Raw genomic sequence first — 17,672 nt, 5'->3', positions numbered from 1 at the left:
CAGGCGTGAAGCGCCGAGAAGCAGGCCGCTTGGCCGGCACCGGGGCGTGTGCGCAGGCGCGAGGTCGGCCACTCGCCCGAAGCGGGAGGGAGGGGGCGGCGGCGAGAGAGCGAGAGGGAGGTAGAGGGCGCGAGCGAGACCCCGGCGCCTGGCGCCCCGGGACCCTTTCCCCGGCTCCGCGCGCTGGGCAGCCGCCCGCGCGCCGCCCTCGACCCCGGCGCGAGCCGGGCCGCGCCCTTCGCCTTCTCCCCTTCCTCGGCGAGCGGCGCGGAGCGGCCTGAGGGGCGGCGCCTTTTGCGGCCGCCGCTGCGGGGGGATGTGAGGGGCGGCCCGCGGACATGGAGACGGGCCCGGCGCCCCTGGTGGCCCCGCCGCGCCGTCATGGCGCCCCCGCGGCCCCTTCGCCGCCGCCCCGCGGCTCTCGGGCCGGGCCCGTCCTGGTGGTGGCTCCGGGGCCGCCAGTGACCACGGCCACTTCGGCCCCGGTCACCCTGGTGGCCCCCGGGGAGGCGCGGCCCGCATGGGTACCGGGTCCGACCCAGACCTCAGACTCGGCTCCCAGCCCGACGGTCACAGGCAGCACGGAGGTGACACTGCCTCTGGAGGCCTCACCCGATGCCCCCAGGGCGCAGGTCTCCAGCCCGGAGCCCTTGGTGCCCGAGGCTGTGGCTGGAGCCGAGATGTCCGTGGCTCAGGCCCCAGGGGCAGACCCTCCGAAGACGGAGGAGGCTATACCCTCACCCGATCCTGGACCCGGGACCCTCACCAGGACCCCTTCAAGAACGGCTCCTGGGGCCCTGACAGCCAAACCCCCTCTCGCCCCCAAGCCGGGAACCACAGTGGCCTCAGGTGTGACTGCACGGGTTGCAGCTGTGACAGCAGGACAGGTGACAAGTGGACATGGAGCTGCGGCAGCAACATCAGCATCAACCGGACAGGCTCCCGAGGACCGTTCAGGGCCTGGCACAGGCCCTCCAGGGTCATGTGAGGCCCAGGTAGCTGTCGTGACGGTGACCCCAGCTCCGGAGCCCGCTGAAAACTCTCAGGACCTAGGCTCCATGTCCAGCCTGGGACCTGGCATCTCTGGGCCTCGAGGGCAGGCCCCAGACACCCTGAGCTACTTGGACTCCGTGAGCCTCATGTCTGGGACCCTGGAGTCCTTGGCGGATGATGTGAGCTCCATGGGCTCAGACTCTGAGATAAACGGGCTGGCCCTGCGCAAGACGGACAAGTACGGCTTCCTTGGGGGCAGCCAGTATTCAGGCAGCCTGTGAGTACCCAGTGGGCCTGTTTCAAGGAAGCAGAGGTGGGGCGGGATGGGGAGGAAAGGATACACCTTGCCTACACTCTCTTGGCGCATCCTTCTCTGAGGATCCAGGGAGTGACCAGTGGGAGTGGGATGCTTAAGGATCCTATCCTGCCTAGAGCGTCCTGAGGCATGGATCCTAGAACATCCATTTCTGTGGCACCAGCCTGTTAAGGTTTCAGACCAGGTGTCAGGAGTTCTGGGTTTGAGTCTAAGCCTTGCCTTTGGTGGTGTGTTGCACGCCCTTGAGTGAGTGCCTTCCCCATTGGAGTTAGGGCCTCACTTGCCTCCTCTGTGAAGTGAAAGGTAGAATGAGATGATACCTCCGGTTGTCCCAGCTCCTTGATGGGAGTCTCCAGCTACAGGCCGGATAGTCTGGAGGTTTGACCAGACAGGGGTTCTGATAGAGATCGTTGGTCCCTTAGGGGCAAAGTCTGGAGGGGTGCAAGCACCTCTCCCCCGTAGCCCTAGGTCTGATGGGGTGATGAGTTGGGGAAGTCTGATGGAAGAGAGACCCGAAGGCAGGGCATCTCTGTGAAACAGAAGAGCAGGCTTGTGTCTTCACTGAAGGAAAGGGGGTGGGGGAGGCCTCTTCCCCATTTCCTCATCTCCCTAGCCGGGCTTACTCTTTCCTAGTTCCCTCCAGGCGCCTGAGTCACTCCTAAGGTGGGGGTGTAATTACTTCTGACTTCTTCCTTTCCTCTCTTTGGATGCTCCCCATTGGTCCTGTACCCCTTTAACCTGCTGGTCAGTTCAGTGTACAGCTTCGCCAGAGAACCCCGGTGCCAGGCCCTGTGCTGGGTACCAAGGATCAAATGGGCTTTTCAAGGTGCTCATCATCTAGAGGGAGAGACAAATACTTAAACCGTTGGTTTCGACATCATATGTTAGGTTTAGCCTGGAGATCATCACGGGGTTTTGTGAGCACCTAGGGGAGGGATCTTTTGCCCAGGCTGGGAATTCAGCCAGACTGATCTGAATTGTGGAGAATGAGAATTTAGTCATGGCTGTGTGTGTTGGGGTCAGGGGGACCTGCCTGGTGTTGGGGGAAGCCCTGTTGAAGGGTATTCTAAAGAATGCAGGGGGTATAATCCAAAAACAACAACAAAATTTCAGAAAATCTTCGAGCATCAACATTCGCGGTCCTATGTGGGGAAGGCTGGTGCTTTCCCATGCATGACGGAGGCATTGTTGTACCTAATTCACAGATGAAGAAACAGGATTAGAGCAATCGAGTGAATTGCCCCATTCAAATAATTTGGATCCACGTGACCTATGGCGCTATCCTGCCCTAAGGAACTTGGATTGAATTGGATTTTAGTGAGCCCCTCTTGTGTACCAGGCACCGTGCTGGGTGCTAACTCTCTGCTCTGTGGTTTTCTCCCTCTAAAACCCATCTTCACACTGGCAGAATCTACTTCTGAGGTCAGGCTGACCGTGGGGCACGTTTTCTTACAAACTTTTAGCGGCTCCCCACTGTCCAGAGGATAAAGTTTAAGCTTTAGCCTAGACACAGGTTCCTTATTATCAGCCCTGACAACCTCTCTGGTCCTCTTTCCCACTTTTCACCATGTGCTGTGTGCTGTTGAAGTGATGGTAGTCTTTCTCCTTTCATACTCAGGCTGTATCATCAGCCAGGAATGCCCTTCTCCTGGCCTTTTCCTGCCATCTTTTACTCAGTCCTTCATGGCTTCCCTCAGATGTCCTTTCCTCCAGGAAGCCTTCTCTGATATCTGCTGCCCCTGCTTCAGTTAGCTGCCTCTTCCGTGCATCTGTGGCATTGCGTTTCCCTCATCACATTGCCGTCATCCCTCTGCTAGCTTGTGACATTTCGAGGGCCGGAAAGGGATCTTACTCCTTCTGGCCTTTAGTAGAGTTTGGAATTGACTTTTAAGATAGAGAAATCACCTTTCAGTTTAAGGAGCTTCTGGAACAAAAGAAACTAACATTAAACCTTCCATTTAACAGTCCTCTATATACAGTTTCTCAGTAGTCCTCCCCTAACTTGGTGATGTAGGCGGTGGCATCCCTTTTAACAGATTAAGGAAGAGACTTGATTCTCACTTGCTAGACTCCCCAATTTCTAAGGGACAAGTGGGATTTGAGCTCAGGTCTATCTGGGAACTAGCACTTTCTTCCATTCCACTCACCTAATGCTGGCTCCTCCAAGTAACTGTTTTAAGACTGATGTGGTATCTTGAGTGTGAAGCTTTGCTAGAACAATGAGCAGGCCGTGCAAGGAGAGCTTCATTTGCTTGGTAATCTGGGGTGATTCCAAGGAGGAGGAGGTAGAGGAGATTGCAGATGGTTCAAGGGATCTCAAGAGTCTGGTAGAAGGAAACTCAGTTGCTTCTAAGGAGACAGATATTTGTTCTGTATTTAATTTTGTGGATAATAATTGCTGCTTACTCATTGAGGCCGTGCTAGGTGATACTGTTTTTTCCTCCATCTTACAAATGAGGAAATTGGGGCTTAGAGAGTGACTTGCCCAAGGCCACACAGTGAGTAAGTGGTGAAGGTCTAATGTAAAATATGTGAAGTGAAAGTGAAAGTGTTAGCTGCTAAGTTGTGTATGACATTTTGTGACCCCATGGACTGTAGCCTGCCAGGCTCCTTTGTCCATGGAATTCTCCAGACAAGAATATTGGTGTGGGTAGACATTCCCCTCTCCAGGGGATCTTCCCAACCCAAGGATGGAACCTGTGTCTCCTGCGTTGTGGGCAGGTTCTTACCATCTAAGCCACCAGAGAAGCCCCAGTACAAAGTATACTTTATACATATCCTGTACTCTCTCCCCAACTTTTATGTGTCAGAAGTGGGATTTGAACACAGCCTCTGTATAGAGGTCCAACATGAGAATGTGATCTCTGTTCGGAGATTCCGTCCAAAGGGAATTCCTTTCAGTGTGGTGAATTAGGGCCTTGGAGGGTGGAGTGACCAGACATCCTGATGTGTTGATAGCTCACAGAATGTGTTTGTGGTCTGGGCTCTCATTGGAGATTGGGAGGGCTTGCCTCAGTCTTGCAGCATCAGGATTTATACTGCTGCTACTGACTTCTTTCCTACTCCCCATATCCTCAGAGAGAGCTCCATTCCTGTGGATGTGGCTCGGCAGCGGGAGCTCAAATGGCTGGAGATGTTCAGTCACTGGGATAAGTGGCTGTCACGGCGTTTCCAGAAGGTTTGAGAAGGCTGTAGTGGGCAGGGCCACGGATGTGGTGGGGGTGGGGAGGACAGGGTGGGCCCATGGGCTCTGGGGAAGCCCAGGAACCTAGTCTTACCTGCTCTCTGGACCATGTTGCGGGTAGGTGGTTCTTGGGCCTGGGGGAGGAGTAACTTTAAAAGATAGAAGGCCAGGTTGGGTGTCCCAGGGAGCCTGAGGGCTTCAGGGGAAGGCTTGGAGGCTGTGGCAGTCACTGAAGCTGTTCCCCTGCTGGCCACCCTGCCTTAGGTGAAGCTGCGTTGCCGGAAGGGGATCCCCTCCTCCCTCAGAGCCAAGGCCTGGCAGTACCTGTCCAATAGCAAGGAACTCCTGGAGCAGAACCCGGGCAAGTTTGAGGTGCGCACGGCTCCAGGGTGTGGGGCCAATGACAGAGTCTGTGTGAGGGCCATCATCCATACCCCCAGAGTCTGAGGTAATCTCAGCTGTCCCACTGCAGGAGCTGGAACGGGCTCCTGGGGACCCTAAGTGGCTGGATGTGATTGAGAAGGACCTGCACCGCCAGTTCCCTTTCCACGAGATGTTTGCTGCTCGAGGCGGGCACGGGTAAGGCAACCTGATTGTGTGAGTCCGTGGTGGGTGGACGCAAGTCTGGGCTGAAAGCAGTTCTTGCCTCCCAGGAATTCTGCAGGAGTGGTCTTTGATGAATTGAGGGTCAAGACATACTGAAGGATGGGTCCAGGGAGGGAGACACTGACTTGGGGTGATGGGGGAGTGGTGTGGGGGTATTGGTAAGGGGGATGTGGGACACATTAGAGCCTCATTGGGGAGGTTGCATGTGAGTGATGTTTTGAAGGATAGATGGAAGCAGAGCAAGGGGCAGGGTTTTTCCTGGCTGGGGGGTTATGTAAGCTCTGTCTGGGCAGTGGCATTGGCTAGAGCTGCTGAAGCTGGCAAAGCAGTTAAGAGCCCTTAAATGCTGTGCCAGGGCCCTTCGATTTTTGTTCTGTTTGCCAGACTTCCTCAAGAAGTCTATATATCGCTTCCTAGTAGTGTGCCAGATGTTTTTAGATGGTTCTCAGCTCCTTGTGGGAGCACGTGGATAAACTTTAACAGTAAGTTCATCCTCTCAGCAAGTGCTTATCAAGCACCTGCTAGCTTCCAGGTACTGTTTTAGTTACAGATGATAGCAGTGAATGAAAGATAAAAACTCCTGCCCTCTCCAGGCTTATTATATTTTAGTAGGGATAGACAACAAAGAATGAAAATATGTCGTATGTACAATGGTAATAAATAGAAGAGTTTAAAGCAAGAAAGGCCAATAGAGAATGTGAGTGGAGATGGGGTTACAAGTGACCTGATTTGACTTGTGTTTTAAAAGGATCATTCTGGGACTTCCCAGGTGGTCCAGTGGCTAAGACTCCACTGCCTGGGGCATGGGTTTGATCCCTGGGATTCCTGGTTGGGAACTAAGATCCCACATACTGTGCAACTCTGCCCAAAAAAACCCCTAGGATTGTTCTGGCTGCTGTGGTGAAAACAGATGATTGGAGACAAGGGCAGCAACAGAGACCAGGTTGACTGTTGCCATAATCGCAGACAGAGACAGTGGTAGATAGACCAGGGTGGTAGCAGTGGAACTGTGGGGAGGAGGGATTGAACTCTGAATATATTTTCAAGGTAGAGCCAAGGCCAGTGGATTAGATGTGGAGTGGTGTGTGTGAGAGAGAGAGTAGATAAGGAAGACTCTTAAGGTTCTTGGTCTTAGAAACTAGCATGAATGTAGTTACAATATACTGATATGGGTGGTTGGGGAAAAGTAACCTTGAGGGGTGTATCAGGAACTCATTTTGTGAATGTGAAGTTTGAAATACTCACTGGACATCCAGGTGAGATGCCAGGTAAGCTGGATATACAATATACACAACATCCAGGGAGAGGTTTTTTTTTTGGTCATGCTATTTGGCATGTAGAATCTTAGTTCTCCAACCAGGGATCAAAGCTGTGCCCCCTGCACTAGGAGTGTGAAGTCTTAACCACTGGACCACCAGAGAAGTCTGGGAGAGATTTAAACTGGAGATAAATTGGAAGTTGAGAGATGTCAGCCTCTAGATGGGACCAGATCTCACCCATGGGACTAGATGAGGTCATCAAAGTAGGAAGTGTAGCTATGAAAGGAGGGTGTTCAGAGACTGAGCGTACAGCGCTAACATTTCACGAATAGGAAGATGGGAAAGGACCTGTAAAGGAAACTGGAAAAAGCTAGAAGGAAAACCAGGAGAGTGTTTCCTGGAAGGAAAGTGAAGTTTCAGGATCAGCTGCTGCTGATGGATCGAGTCAAGTCAAATCTGTAAACTGACCTCTGGATTTAGCAATGTGGAGGTCATTGGTGACCTTGATAAAAGCGGTTTTGTGTGGAGCAAGGACTAAAGCCCAAATGGAGGATCGGAGGAAAGAAACTGAGGATAGCAAATCTGTACTCTGGGTGGGTTTGCCTGAACAGGCAGGAAAGAAATGGTGTGATATTCAGAGGGGAAATTTGGGTAGATAGACTTTTTTATTTTTTATAAGCTAGAGGAAATGACATGTTGGTATGCTGCCAGCATCTGTAGTTAGAGAAAAATGGATGATACCCAAGTGATGGGAAGGTTGCTGGAGGATGGCCTGTGTAGGCAAGAAGGGATGGGACCCATTGGAAAGGCTGTGGTTGGTCAGATTCACAAATAGTTCACTCATAGCAGCGGGAGGAGGCAGAGGCACAGAATCAGGCAGGTGGGTGAAAGTAGCATGAGAGCTTGTGGAAGTTACATATTTAATACATATTAGGTGAAATAACTAGTATATCAAACCTGTCATTTCATGGATGTTATTACAAAGTAGAGAAATAACAGTGGGGCGGTGTGCAGATAAAGCACAAATGAAGGTCACACTTCAGTGACTGAATTTTGAGAAACACTGTTGTAAGCTGTGGTCAGGAGTGTGTGACTGGAGGCAGGGAGAAGATCTGGGAGGTTATGAACATTTCCCTGGTTAAGAGATGAAGGGCTGAGCTGCTCAGTAACTGTGGAGGTAGAGAGGCCGCCTCACTCAGTCATGTCCAACTCTGCAACCCGTGGACTGTAGCCCACCAAGCTCCTCTGTCCATGGGATTCTCCAGGCAAGAATACTGGAGTGGGTTGCCATTTCCTTCTCCAGGGGATCTTCCTGACCCAGGGATCGAACCCAGGTCTCCCACATTGCAGGCAGACCCTTTAACCTCTGCGCCACCAGGGAAGCTGGAGAGAAGGCCTAGACACGAATGAAATTCAGAATTTAGTGTTGATATGATGTGATGACCAGCTGTGGGGAGGGGTGGCAGGCCCTCTGCTTTCTAATGGGGGGCTGAGGGGTTGGAGTTCCCTCATACAGCTATGGAGCACCCTCAAGCAAAAGGGACAGATCTGGGGCAGAGCATGTATTCTTCTGGATGCAGAGATAAGAGGAAAATCTGAGGCCCAGCTGGCTTCCCAGGACTCCGAAAGAACCAAGGCCCTGGCCTGGGGGGAAACTGATGAAATCCAGTCAGATAAGGCAGGCTCTGCCCTGGGAGAGCACCTGCTGGGAGGTTAAAGCACGCAGACAGTGCCAGAGGAGGGCCGATGCTGCAGAGGAGAGCTTCCTGGAAAAGGTGACCTTGAGGGTTTAGGGATGGTGGCAGATGGAGAGCAGAGCCTGTGGGGAATGGGTAGGGAGCACGTGGGTGTGCAGCAAGGGTGGAAGGCTGGAGCCTGGGAGAAAGCCTCCATGATGATCTGAGACTTTGGCTTAAGCTCAGGAGGTAGGAAGGTAGCTACATCAGGTGTGTGCTGGTAAAGCTCCGGGGTTGATCCTGCACAAGCTCTGGGGGAGTCTGGGGTGGGGTTGGGGTCGGGGTTTGTTCAGGGGCAGGGAGTCCCAAGTACTGTGATTGCCTTTATGGTCTTTCCCGTGCCCACAGGCAGCAGGACCTGTATCGAATCCTGAAGGCCTACACCATCTACCGGCCCGACGAGGGCTACTGCCAGGCCCAGGCCCCCGTGGCCGCGGTGTTGCTCATGCACATGCCTGCTGAGGTCAGCAGACGCCGGACCTAGTCAGGGAGGGGCTGGGCCTGCAGGGGTGACGGGGGAGCTCCCTGCCCCCTGTTCCTCTGGCCCCACCCCTCCCTCCTTGTTCTTGTCTTTCTCAGCAAGCCTTTTGGTGCCTGGTGCAGATCTGCGACAAGTATCTCCCTGGTTACTACAGCGCAGGGCTGGTGAGTGTGTGGAGGCTGGTGCGCCTGGGGCTACGGCTTGTCCCTAGGACTTCGGGGCGGGCTGAGCCTCACCCTGTGCCGTTCTGGCTGGCTGCTCTGGGCCCTCCCACTGAGCTGAGGCTCCCGCCTCACGGATGGGATCCGACTGCCAGCGCCAGTCCCACCCCAGGGGGCCCACAGCCAGGGCGCCTCTCATGGTTCATCCCATTTCCAGGAGGCCATTCAGCTGGACGGAGAGATCTTCTTTGCTCTGTTGCGCCGGGCCTCCCCACTGGCACATCGGCACCTGCGACGGCAGCGCATTGATCCCGTGCTCTACATGACAGAGTGGTTCATGTGCATCTTCGCCCGCACCCTGCCCTGGGCTTCAGTGCTCCGGGTCTGGGATATGTTCTTCTGTGAAGGTACTTCTGTAGCCACGTAGGCCAGTAGTGGGACTGGGGTTTCCATGGTGGCTGAGATCCATCTCGGGGCTGGAGAAACTGAGACTTGATCTTACTGGCTCTGCCACCAGCCACAGCTTGCTTTGCCTCCCAGGAACCTAAAACCCATGGTGGCTCATTTTCTTCTCAAGGCCTCCATTTCCTCATCTGTCGGGTCAACAATACACAGGGATGGGGGCTGTGAGTACCCCCTGCACGGGCCAGGCTGAGACCCCCCCAGGCTGATCACCCATGGCCTCTTCTCTTCGGGCCTGCAGGCGTCAAGATCATCTTCCGGGTGGCCCTGGTGCTGCTGCGGCACACGCTGGGCTCGGTGGAAAAGCTGCGCTCCTGCCAAGGCATGTATGAGACCATGGAGCAGCTGCGGAACTTGCCTCAGCAGTGCATGCAGGAGGACTTCCTGGTGCACGAGGTAGGTCCTGGCCTTAGCGTACCTCACACCCGCTTCAGTAGATCCCCACCCCACTTCACCCTGGTACCCATGTCTTCTCCATCTAGGTGACCAACCTCCAAGTGACAGAAGCACTGATTGAGCGAGAGAACGCAGCCCAGCTCAAGAAGTGGCTGGAAACCCGGGGCGAGCTGCAGTATCGGCCCTCACGGAGACTACATGGTTCCCGGGCCATCCACGAGGAGCGCCGGCGGCAGCTGCCCCCCCTGGGCCCCTCCTCCAGCCTCCTCAGCCTCCCTGGCCTCAAGAGCCGGGGCTCCCGGGCAGGTGGAGGGGTCCCCTCCCCACCCCCTCCCGTCCGCAGGGCCAGCGCGGGGCCTGCCCCAGGGCCCGTGGTCACCGCCGAGGGACTGCGTCCATCCCTTCCTTCGCCTACTGGCAACAGCGCCCCTCTGGCCCCTAGCGGCAAGGAGGCCCGGAGGCAGGAGAAGGAGCGGCAGAAACAGGAAAAGGAACGCGAGAAGGAGCGGCAGAAACAGGAAAAAGAACGGGAGAAGCAGGAGAAGGAGCGGCAGAAGCAGGAGAAGGAGCAGCAGAAACAGGAGAAGGAGCGGCAGAAGCAGGAGAAGAAGGCCCAGGGCAGGAAGCTCTCACTCCGTCGAAAGGCAGATGGACCGCCTGCCCCCCAGGACGGCGGGGACAGGTCCTCAGCATCAGAGGCCCGGCAGGATGCGTACTTCTGACCTCTGCCCTGGGGCTGGACTACGTGGCCCCCTCTTTTCCCTCAGCCAAGAGCAGACCTAGCCTGGGGTCCTGCTCCCAGCCCGCCCTTGGCAGGCTGTCCCTCTTTTTGAGGAAAGTGGCTTGTTCCCCGTCTCCGTGCCAGCCGCTGATCCCCACGTGGCCAGGACAGTCAGAACGGGGGGCAGCTGCATTTCCCTGGGGAAGCAGTGGACACCTCACCTCCAGCTCGGCCCAACTGGGGTCCCTTCCCAGGTGCCACTCTCCTGATTGGCCTTTGGTCACCGCAGGGGTGACCTGTGGCAGTGGGAGTCAGCAGTTTTCAGATTCTTACACTCCAGTCACTCCCCTTACCCGTGAAGTGAAGCTGGGTTCCTTTACCCCCTTCAGTCCTGCCTGTCTTCCCCCAGTTCCTGGTTGGGGGCCCAGGCTCTTCTTGCTCTCCTTCTGGACATCTCTGTGTTGTAATTATGTACAGAGGACCTGGTGGGCCCCGGGTGGGGGTGTTCACTCCATCTTCTGTTCTCTGGTTCTCCCTCCTCAGTGTTCTTGCACTCTAGTTTATTTAAGGGGACACGCACTGGAACAGGAAATGTCTCCCACCTCCCACCACCACCCTCCTTGCTCTCCTTCCTCTTCACCCACCTTTCTCTGTATTCTCAGGCCTCCCCTGCTTTATCTGACCAGGGCCCCTGCCTTTCACTTTGTCCCTTCCAACCCTCCAGCCCCTTCCTGGGTAAGGGTCTTCCCCTGAGCCCCAGGGGGTGGAACCCAATGTTTACATGTTCTTCTGTCTCTGCCCCCACCCTGTGCGGCCGCTTTGAGGAACCGGAAAAGAACCTGCTGTTGTACCTGGGCCTGTCTTTTGCCTTGTTACTTGATGAGTGGGGTTAAAGTAAGGACAAGGAGGGAGGGAGTGATGAGTTAGCAAGGATCTGGGTGTCTCTGGAAGCTGTTGACTAGACTTGGCAGATACCTTTGGGTCTTTAGTCTATTAGTCACTCATCAACACAGTTGTTGCGTTCCTGCTTCACCTCCACCTGCTGGGGATCTGCTGCCTCCGTTGTCACTGGCCTCCTGGAACTGTCTGTGGACAGCCTGCAGCATCCGGATCTCCTTTCCAAAGTGCTCGTGCAACTCCTGGAAGCTGAAGAGGGTCCTGGGGGTGGCTGGGGAGCCACAGTCCTCTGGGGGTGAGCCGGGCTCTTGGCCAACTGCCTGGCACAGCTCCCGGTACTGGGCCTCCAGGGGGCGTAGCAGCTCAGCCAGCCGCGTCCAGGTGGCTCCGGCCAACGCCCACAGCCAGGCTCTCAGCTCCTCCCGGTTTTCTGCTGCCAGCCTGTAGGCCCGCCCACCATCTCCCCCTGGAGTCCGAATGGTAAAGGCATAAGGTTCTGTGGCTCCAAGGCGTGGCTCCACCTGGCAGTTCTCTAATAGGATGAGACCCAGGGGTGTGTGGTCAGCCTGGTGTTCCAGGTAGAAGAGGAGGTTTCCTCGCAGGATGAACCAGCGGCGCTGATAACTGGTATTTCGGGCCCCCTTCTTTAGCAGGATGCCCTCCCGGTCTGGAGCCTGTGTTCTGTACCCACGGAAGAAACGGAGCACGGACTTTCGGTGCAGTTTCATGGTAGCCCACTGTGGGAAGAAACCCTAGGAGCGGAGAAAGGAGGAGTGGGGCATTTGGTGATCCGGAGTACCCCAGCACTGCCCTCCTCTGGTTCCAGCAGGCTCTTTCTGGGCACTGTCTTGGTCTTGGTCTAGAGGGATTCAAACTCTTTTGAGTTTTCAAGAAGGACCTTCCACCCACCTCCCAACCTCAGCTCTGCCCCTTGGGCCAAATTACAAAACCTGGGCAGGACTGTAGTGCTGGGGTCCTGTTTGGGGTTGGGGTTGGCGGATATCCACTACGGCCCTTTCCCAGGCCTACCTGAGATGAGGGCACAAGGGACTTCAGGCCTCGGTACTGGGAACAGGTGCCACTGCCACCTCTCCTATTTGACTCTTCCCACCTCAGAAACCAGGAACTTGGCCAGGGGATAGGAGGCGGCTGATTTTAGACTTCCCCTGGGTCCTAAAAGGAGCTGGGTTCGGAAAGTCCCAGGAGAACCTCTGAGACAACAGCAAGGCTACACCTCGGACTAGCAAAGGGCGGACAACTGGACGCCAAGAGTAGGAAGGCAGGATTTCTAATGAGATGATGAAGGGCGCAGAACCAGCCGTGGGGAAAAGGAGACAACCCGGGAAAGAGAAAACTAGGGCAGGAACCCACCGGCCCTGCTGGGACTTTGTTCCTCCATCGTGAACCTGGGCGCCCCTTTCTCTTCAGAGCCTCTAGTGTTGTAGGAGGAAACCGAGACCACTTCCGGCCATCCTCGTCCGATCAGGGTCTAGGCGTTCAAATGTCCCCTCTTCTCACCATAGTCGCCCCACACGGCTCGCGTCACTTCTGGGAGGGGGCGTCTCTCCCCGCGCGGCGCGTACTTCCGCCCGCTCCTTCAGTTGTTCATCTAACCCGAGTGAAGCCACTTCCGGCTTTCCCCGCCGCCTTCCGCAGTTCTCTTCCGGGTGGTGGCGGGCGGGTGGCCCGGATGTAGCCCTGGTGAAACCCTCTCTCCCTTTCTTCCCCCACCTTTCCTGGATCCTTAGGTGAGCGCGTGCCGGCGGGACTGCTGGTGTCCCCGTGGCCCTGCCGCCTTTCTAATTTGTACACAGCCCAAGACAGTTGGGAGTCACCCCGCGGAGTTGGGAGTTCGGCGCAGGGAGGAGCGGGGCTGCCAGGGCGCTAGGTCCTGGGTCTGCCGGGGCCCCTCGGGTTCCGAGGAAGCTGGGGGTGGTGGAGCGGGTGTTTACCCGCGAAGCACATCGCGCCCAGCACTGCTGGGGCCTGGAATAAGGGTGGTCACGTGGGGGAGCCCGTCTCCTCTCGTCAAGGGTGGGGGTGCCCATAGGAGCTCCTCCGCCCGTCCGCTCTTGCGTCTCCGCTCCAGCGGCTCTTTTAGATGCTAAGCCAAGTCCCGGGAGGGGCGGGGGGAGGGGCGGGTTCTGGACTACCAGCTCGCCTTTCGGCTCCTGATTCTGTACTCCCTTCCCAAAGTGGATCTAGTACCCGCCAAGTAAAAGATCTGTTGTGCAGGGGGCCCCCTCGCGGGGAGTTGCCTCCTCACCCAGTTCCCTTAATCTGCACCCTTTCCCTCTGCTCAGTTTGGAAAAGCCCTTCTGTCCAGTCATGCCAAAGAGGAAAGTGACCTTCCAAGGCGTGGGAGATGATGACGAGGATGAAATCAGTGTCCCCAAGAAAAAGGTGAGGGGGGCCAGACTCCTCTGTTCTGTGGCGGTGTGAAGGGAGAAAAAAATTAGAAGCCAGAAGAGAGATCTAGAGGGACAAAGAAAGGATGGAAAGGGTCAGCTTTTCCGCGTATTTCTGAGATATGGTTTTGCAAGATTTTCAGTTTGAGTGTAGATTCTAGAGTATTTGGGGTCATAGCCAGTAACTTGCTTCTTTCTTAACTTCTGTCTCCTGCCCACAGTTGGTGGACCCTGTAGCTGGGGTAGGGGGTCCCGGGAGCCGCTTCAAAGGCAAACACTCTTTGGACAGCGATGAGGAGGAGGAGGAGGAGGAGGAAGGGTCCAGCAAATATGACATCTTGGCCTCAGAGGATGTGGAAGGTGAGCTGTACCAAGAATTGACTTTTTGCTGGGGGAACAAATAGGGACCTCTGGGGCCGTGGAGGACGGGAGGCTCCTGTCTCTTGCATGCCTAGCATGGGATTCTTGTGTCTGTCTGGGTACAGGTCAGGAAGCAGCCACGCTCCCCAGTGAGGGAGGTGTGCGGATCACACCCTTCAACTTGCAGGAAGAGATGGAGGAAGGCCACTTTGATGCAGACGGCAACTATTTCCTGAACCGGGATGCTCAAATCCGAGACAGCTGGCTGGATAACATTGACTGGGTGAGGCCCGGAGATTAGCATGGCTGGGCTTGGGCCTTGCTGGCAGTTTGTCAGAAATAAAACCTTCCTGTTTTCCCATTACAGGTAAAGATCAGGGAGCGGCCACCTGATCAGCGGCCGCCGTCAGACTCAGAGGAGGAGGACAGCCTGGGCCAGACACCAATGAGCACCCAAGCCCTCCTGGAGGGCCTTCTGGAACTGATGTTGCCAAGAGAGACAGTGGCTGGGGCACTGAGGCGTCTGGGAGCCCGAGGGGGAAGCAAAGAAGGCAGCAAGGGGCCCGGGCGGCCCAGTTCCCCCCAGCGCCTCGACCGGCTCTCCGGCTTGGCTGACCAGATGGTGGCCCAGGGCAACCTGGGAGTGTATCAGGAGACAAGGGAACGGTTGGCCCTGCGACTGAAGGGGTTGGCGTGCCAGACCCAGGGACCCCGTGACCCCACACCGCCCCCCTCCCTGGACATGTTTGCTGAGGAAGTGACAGAGGGGGAGCTGGAGACCCCAACCCCTGCCCAGAGGGAAGGTAAGGTTGAAGGGCAGAGGAGGGGGGTTGTGGGCAGGGGGCAGGCCACTGGAGGCCCAAATGACTTGGCCTATTATTTTAGAAGCAGAGTCACCTGGAGATGGTCTTGCGGACGTGATGTGGGAATATAAGTGGGAGAACACAGGGGATGCTGAGCTGTACGGGCCCTTCACCAGCACCCAGATGCAGGTAAGCTTCTCTCTACTTTGCTGTGCCTCTTCTTTCCCTCCCCCCACCCCATCAGTCCTCTCCTAGCTCTGCCCTCTCTTCCTGCAGACCTGGGTGAACGAAGGCTACTTCCCAGATGGCGTTTATTGCCGGAAGCTGGACCCCCCGGGTGGCCAGTTCTACAACTCCAAACGGATTGACTTTGACCTCTACACCTGAGCCTCCTGAGGGCCCAGTTTGGTGGTCCCTTCTTTGCTGGACTCTGTGGAGGAGGCCCCGGCTGCCTCAGGCAGTGAAGATGTTGGGGGCCACTTTTCAGTCAACTTCCTTTTCCCAATAAAAGCCTTTAGTTGTGTATTAGGGGCCTTGGCTGTGCTGATGGCCAGAAGGTGGAGCTGGGAACCTCTTCCAGGTCCCTTTGGACTTGTTCTTGCCCTTAGCGTTTCCTCTCGTGAATTTCCTCCTTGGGAGTTTCTCTCTGGTCCCTCGAACCACCTCACCTTTGTTTCCCGTTCCTTGGGGCAGGGCCGGGCCTGTGAGGTGTCCTGTGGCCTCCCAATCCGGACTTTGTTCTCAGCTGAAAAATCTCTCCACTCACATGCTGTTCTTCAGAATCCCCTGAGGGTTCCCATTTTGCTGTTCTTAGGTCTTTGGCTTCTGCCTTGTAACCAATATAGGATAGAGCCCCAGAAGTGGAATCTTGAGGCTTGGATGGGCTGAGACATCTGTTGGGAGTGAGCAGAAAGGCTGATGCTTACTGGCTTGCTCCCCGCTGTCTCAGACTTCTTAGAAGCAGATAGAAATGGTCTCTGAGGTAAAGTCTAAACTCAATGTTGGCACCTAAAGGACTTTCAAGGCCACCTGGGCCAGTCTGCACAGGCCCAGAGATGGGCAGTGTCTCGCTGGAGGTTACACAGTGAATCAGAGGACCGTCCCCGACCCAGTGGACTCCCTTCGAAGGCCTTTCTTGGCACCAGGCCTTTTCTGGCTGGCCTTGGAGTCTGTGCAGCTTACATTTCCTGGGCTCCTACAATATATTTGACTGAGTTTAGTTCCTTTAGGAAACTGCAAGAACTGGGCTGGTCCTTTCCATTCAGAGTGCGTCTGGGGAGGATTGGGAGGAAGACCGATAGGTGTCATTGTGTAGTCTGGACCTAACACTTTCCACCTCCCACTGGTGCTGCCTCAGGCCTCTCCTTACTCACACCAATTAGTTCTCCACCTGGCTCTCTGTTGGAGTCTATGGGGAACTGTGACCTCACTCCTCAGACATTATGAATGATTTGGTCTAGGGATGGCCTGGGTCTTTGAAAAACTCCCAAGTGTTTTCCAGGTGTTTCCCATGTGCATCCAGGTGGAAAACCACAGGGCCCAACTCGAGGTTACACCTGGGAGAGGGCCCGGTTCACGGACCAGTTCATGTGTTAGAGCTGAACGTGGGTGTGGCTATGGTTCTGGTGGCGTCAGTTAGCCAAGAGTTGAGCAGCAGAGCCATGGGGCAATGGGCATCCTGGGGCGGAAGGAGGCAGGCTGAGAACCAGGAAAGGGTGGAGGGGCTGGGTGGGGATACTTGATTCTCTAGTGAGGCAGCTACCTTCTATAATAATGTCTATAGCAGTGGAGCCTACTCTAGTGCTTTGTCCAGACCTGGATTTCACTGACTTCAAGATACCTTCAGTTGTAAGATGTCTTCATGTGTTAGAAAGAAAACCCTGCTTGTTGCAGTTGTAAGATGTCATTGACTCAAATCAAAGCTGCATCCTGATTTCAGATATGTTCCAAAGTGAAAAAACAGATGTTTTAGAACCAATGAAATACAGTATTCACGTTTATATCCCCAGTGACTGACTCATCAGAGGTGCGTAGTGTTTGGTGAATAGATGGAAGCCAAGGGGAAGTTCCCCCAGATATCCTGCAGGCATCCTAGCTCCTCAGCTTTGGGTGGACACAGACACATCCCCTCTGTGTTTACATCCCTGAGGACAACAGGTGTGGGCAGATTAATAGTCCTCCACAATGGCCACATCCTAAGCCTCAGAAGTTGTAAATGCACGGCTGTCTGGCAAAAGGGAGCTTGCAAACATGATCACGTTGATGTGTCCTGGGTTAGTGAGGCGGGCCCAGTATGTTCCCATGGGTCCTATTGAGTGAATGGAACTGAGGAGGGTCAAAGTGAGCGGGAGGTGAAGATTTTACACCTGCTGCTGGCTTTGCAGTTGGAAGATGGGGCTAGATACCAAGGAATGCGGGTACCTGTAGATGCTGGAACAAAGAAACGCAGCTCCACTGTGGGTTTTGGCCTAGTGAAACCACTTGGGACTTTTGACCACTGCTAGAACTAATAAAATTGTGCTGTGTTAAGTTTGAGGTCATTTGTTAGCCTCAGTAGGAAACTAGCACTCCATCCAGCTGAATGTCTCTCCCCGTCTTAAACCTCACTCAATTCTTCATTGGCCATGTCCCTGTTTCAAGCCCCTATCAACGCTTAACTCCCTTGCCTTAAACCAAACAAACTGTATGTGTATATATATGTGTGTGTGTATACATATACATAATTTTTACATGTGAATATATAATATTTTTTTGCCACACCCCACACAGCATGTGGGACCTTAGTTCCCTGACCAGGGATCGAACTCACGTTCACTGCATTGGAGGTGCAGTCTTTTATTTTTTCCCCTGTTTTTAATTTTTATTTATTTTTGGCTGTACTGGCTCTTT

The 17,672-nt window shown here is 55.1% G+C and overlaps 2 protein-coding genes across 7 annotated transcripts; both read left to right on the top strand.

Annotated features, from left to right (window-relative positions):
* The first annotated feature begins 91 nt into the window (after positions 1–91).
* Positions 92–11,170, top strand: TBC1D10B (TBC1 domain family member 10B). Its single transcript, XM_069570874.1, has 9 exons — positions 92–1,270; positions 4,388–4,487; positions 4,758–4,865; positions 4,966–5,072; positions 8,443–8,557; positions 8,674–8,739; positions 8,954–9,143; positions 9,440–9,594; positions 9,681–11,170. The coding sequence occupies exons 1-9, from the start codon at positions 339–341 to the stop codon at positions 10,314–10,316; spliced, it is 2,409 nt and encodes an 802-aa protein (XP_069426975.1). The 5' UTR covers positions 92–338; the 3' UTR covers positions 10,317–11,170.
* A 415-nt stretch (positions 11,171–11,585) lies between these two features.
* On the top strand, positions 11,586–15,308 carry CD2BP2 (CD2 cytoplasmic tail binding protein 2). 6 transcript variants are annotated; one of them, XM_069570878.1, is made up of 7 exons: positions 11,586–11,839; positions 13,516–13,615; positions 13,842–13,980; positions 14,106–14,263; positions 14,348–14,783; positions 14,866–14,972; positions 15,060–15,308. In XM_069570878.1, exons 2-7 carry the CDS (start codon positions 13,541–13,543, stop codon positions 15,168–15,170), a joined length of 1,026 nt encoding a protein of 341 aa, XP_069426979.1. In that variant the 5' UTR covers positions 11,586–11,839; positions 13,516–13,540; the 3' UTR covers positions 15,171–15,308. The 6 variants fall into 6 exon arrangements, with proteins under 6 accessions (XP_069426979.1, XP_069426976.1, XP_069426981.1 ...); XM_069570875.1 differs by having other exon boundaries at positions 11,645–11,928; XM_069570880.1 differs by having other exon boundaries at positions 11,671–11,839; positions 14,869–14,972.
* The last annotated feature ends 2,364 nt before the right edge of the window (positions 15,309–17,672 follow it).

This window comes from Ovis canadensis, chromosome 24, assembly GCF_042477335.2.
Source record: "Ovis canadensis isolate MfBH-ARS-UI-01 breed Bighorn chromosome 24, ARS-UI_OviCan_v2, whole genome shotgun sequence".
In the NCBI taxonomy this organism is placed as follows: Eukaryota; Metazoa; Chordata; class Mammalia; order Artiodactyla; family Bovidae; genus Ovis; species Ovis canadensis.
Note: the sequence above shows the minus strand (reverse complement) of the source record. Positions and strands in the feature narration are given on the sequence as shown.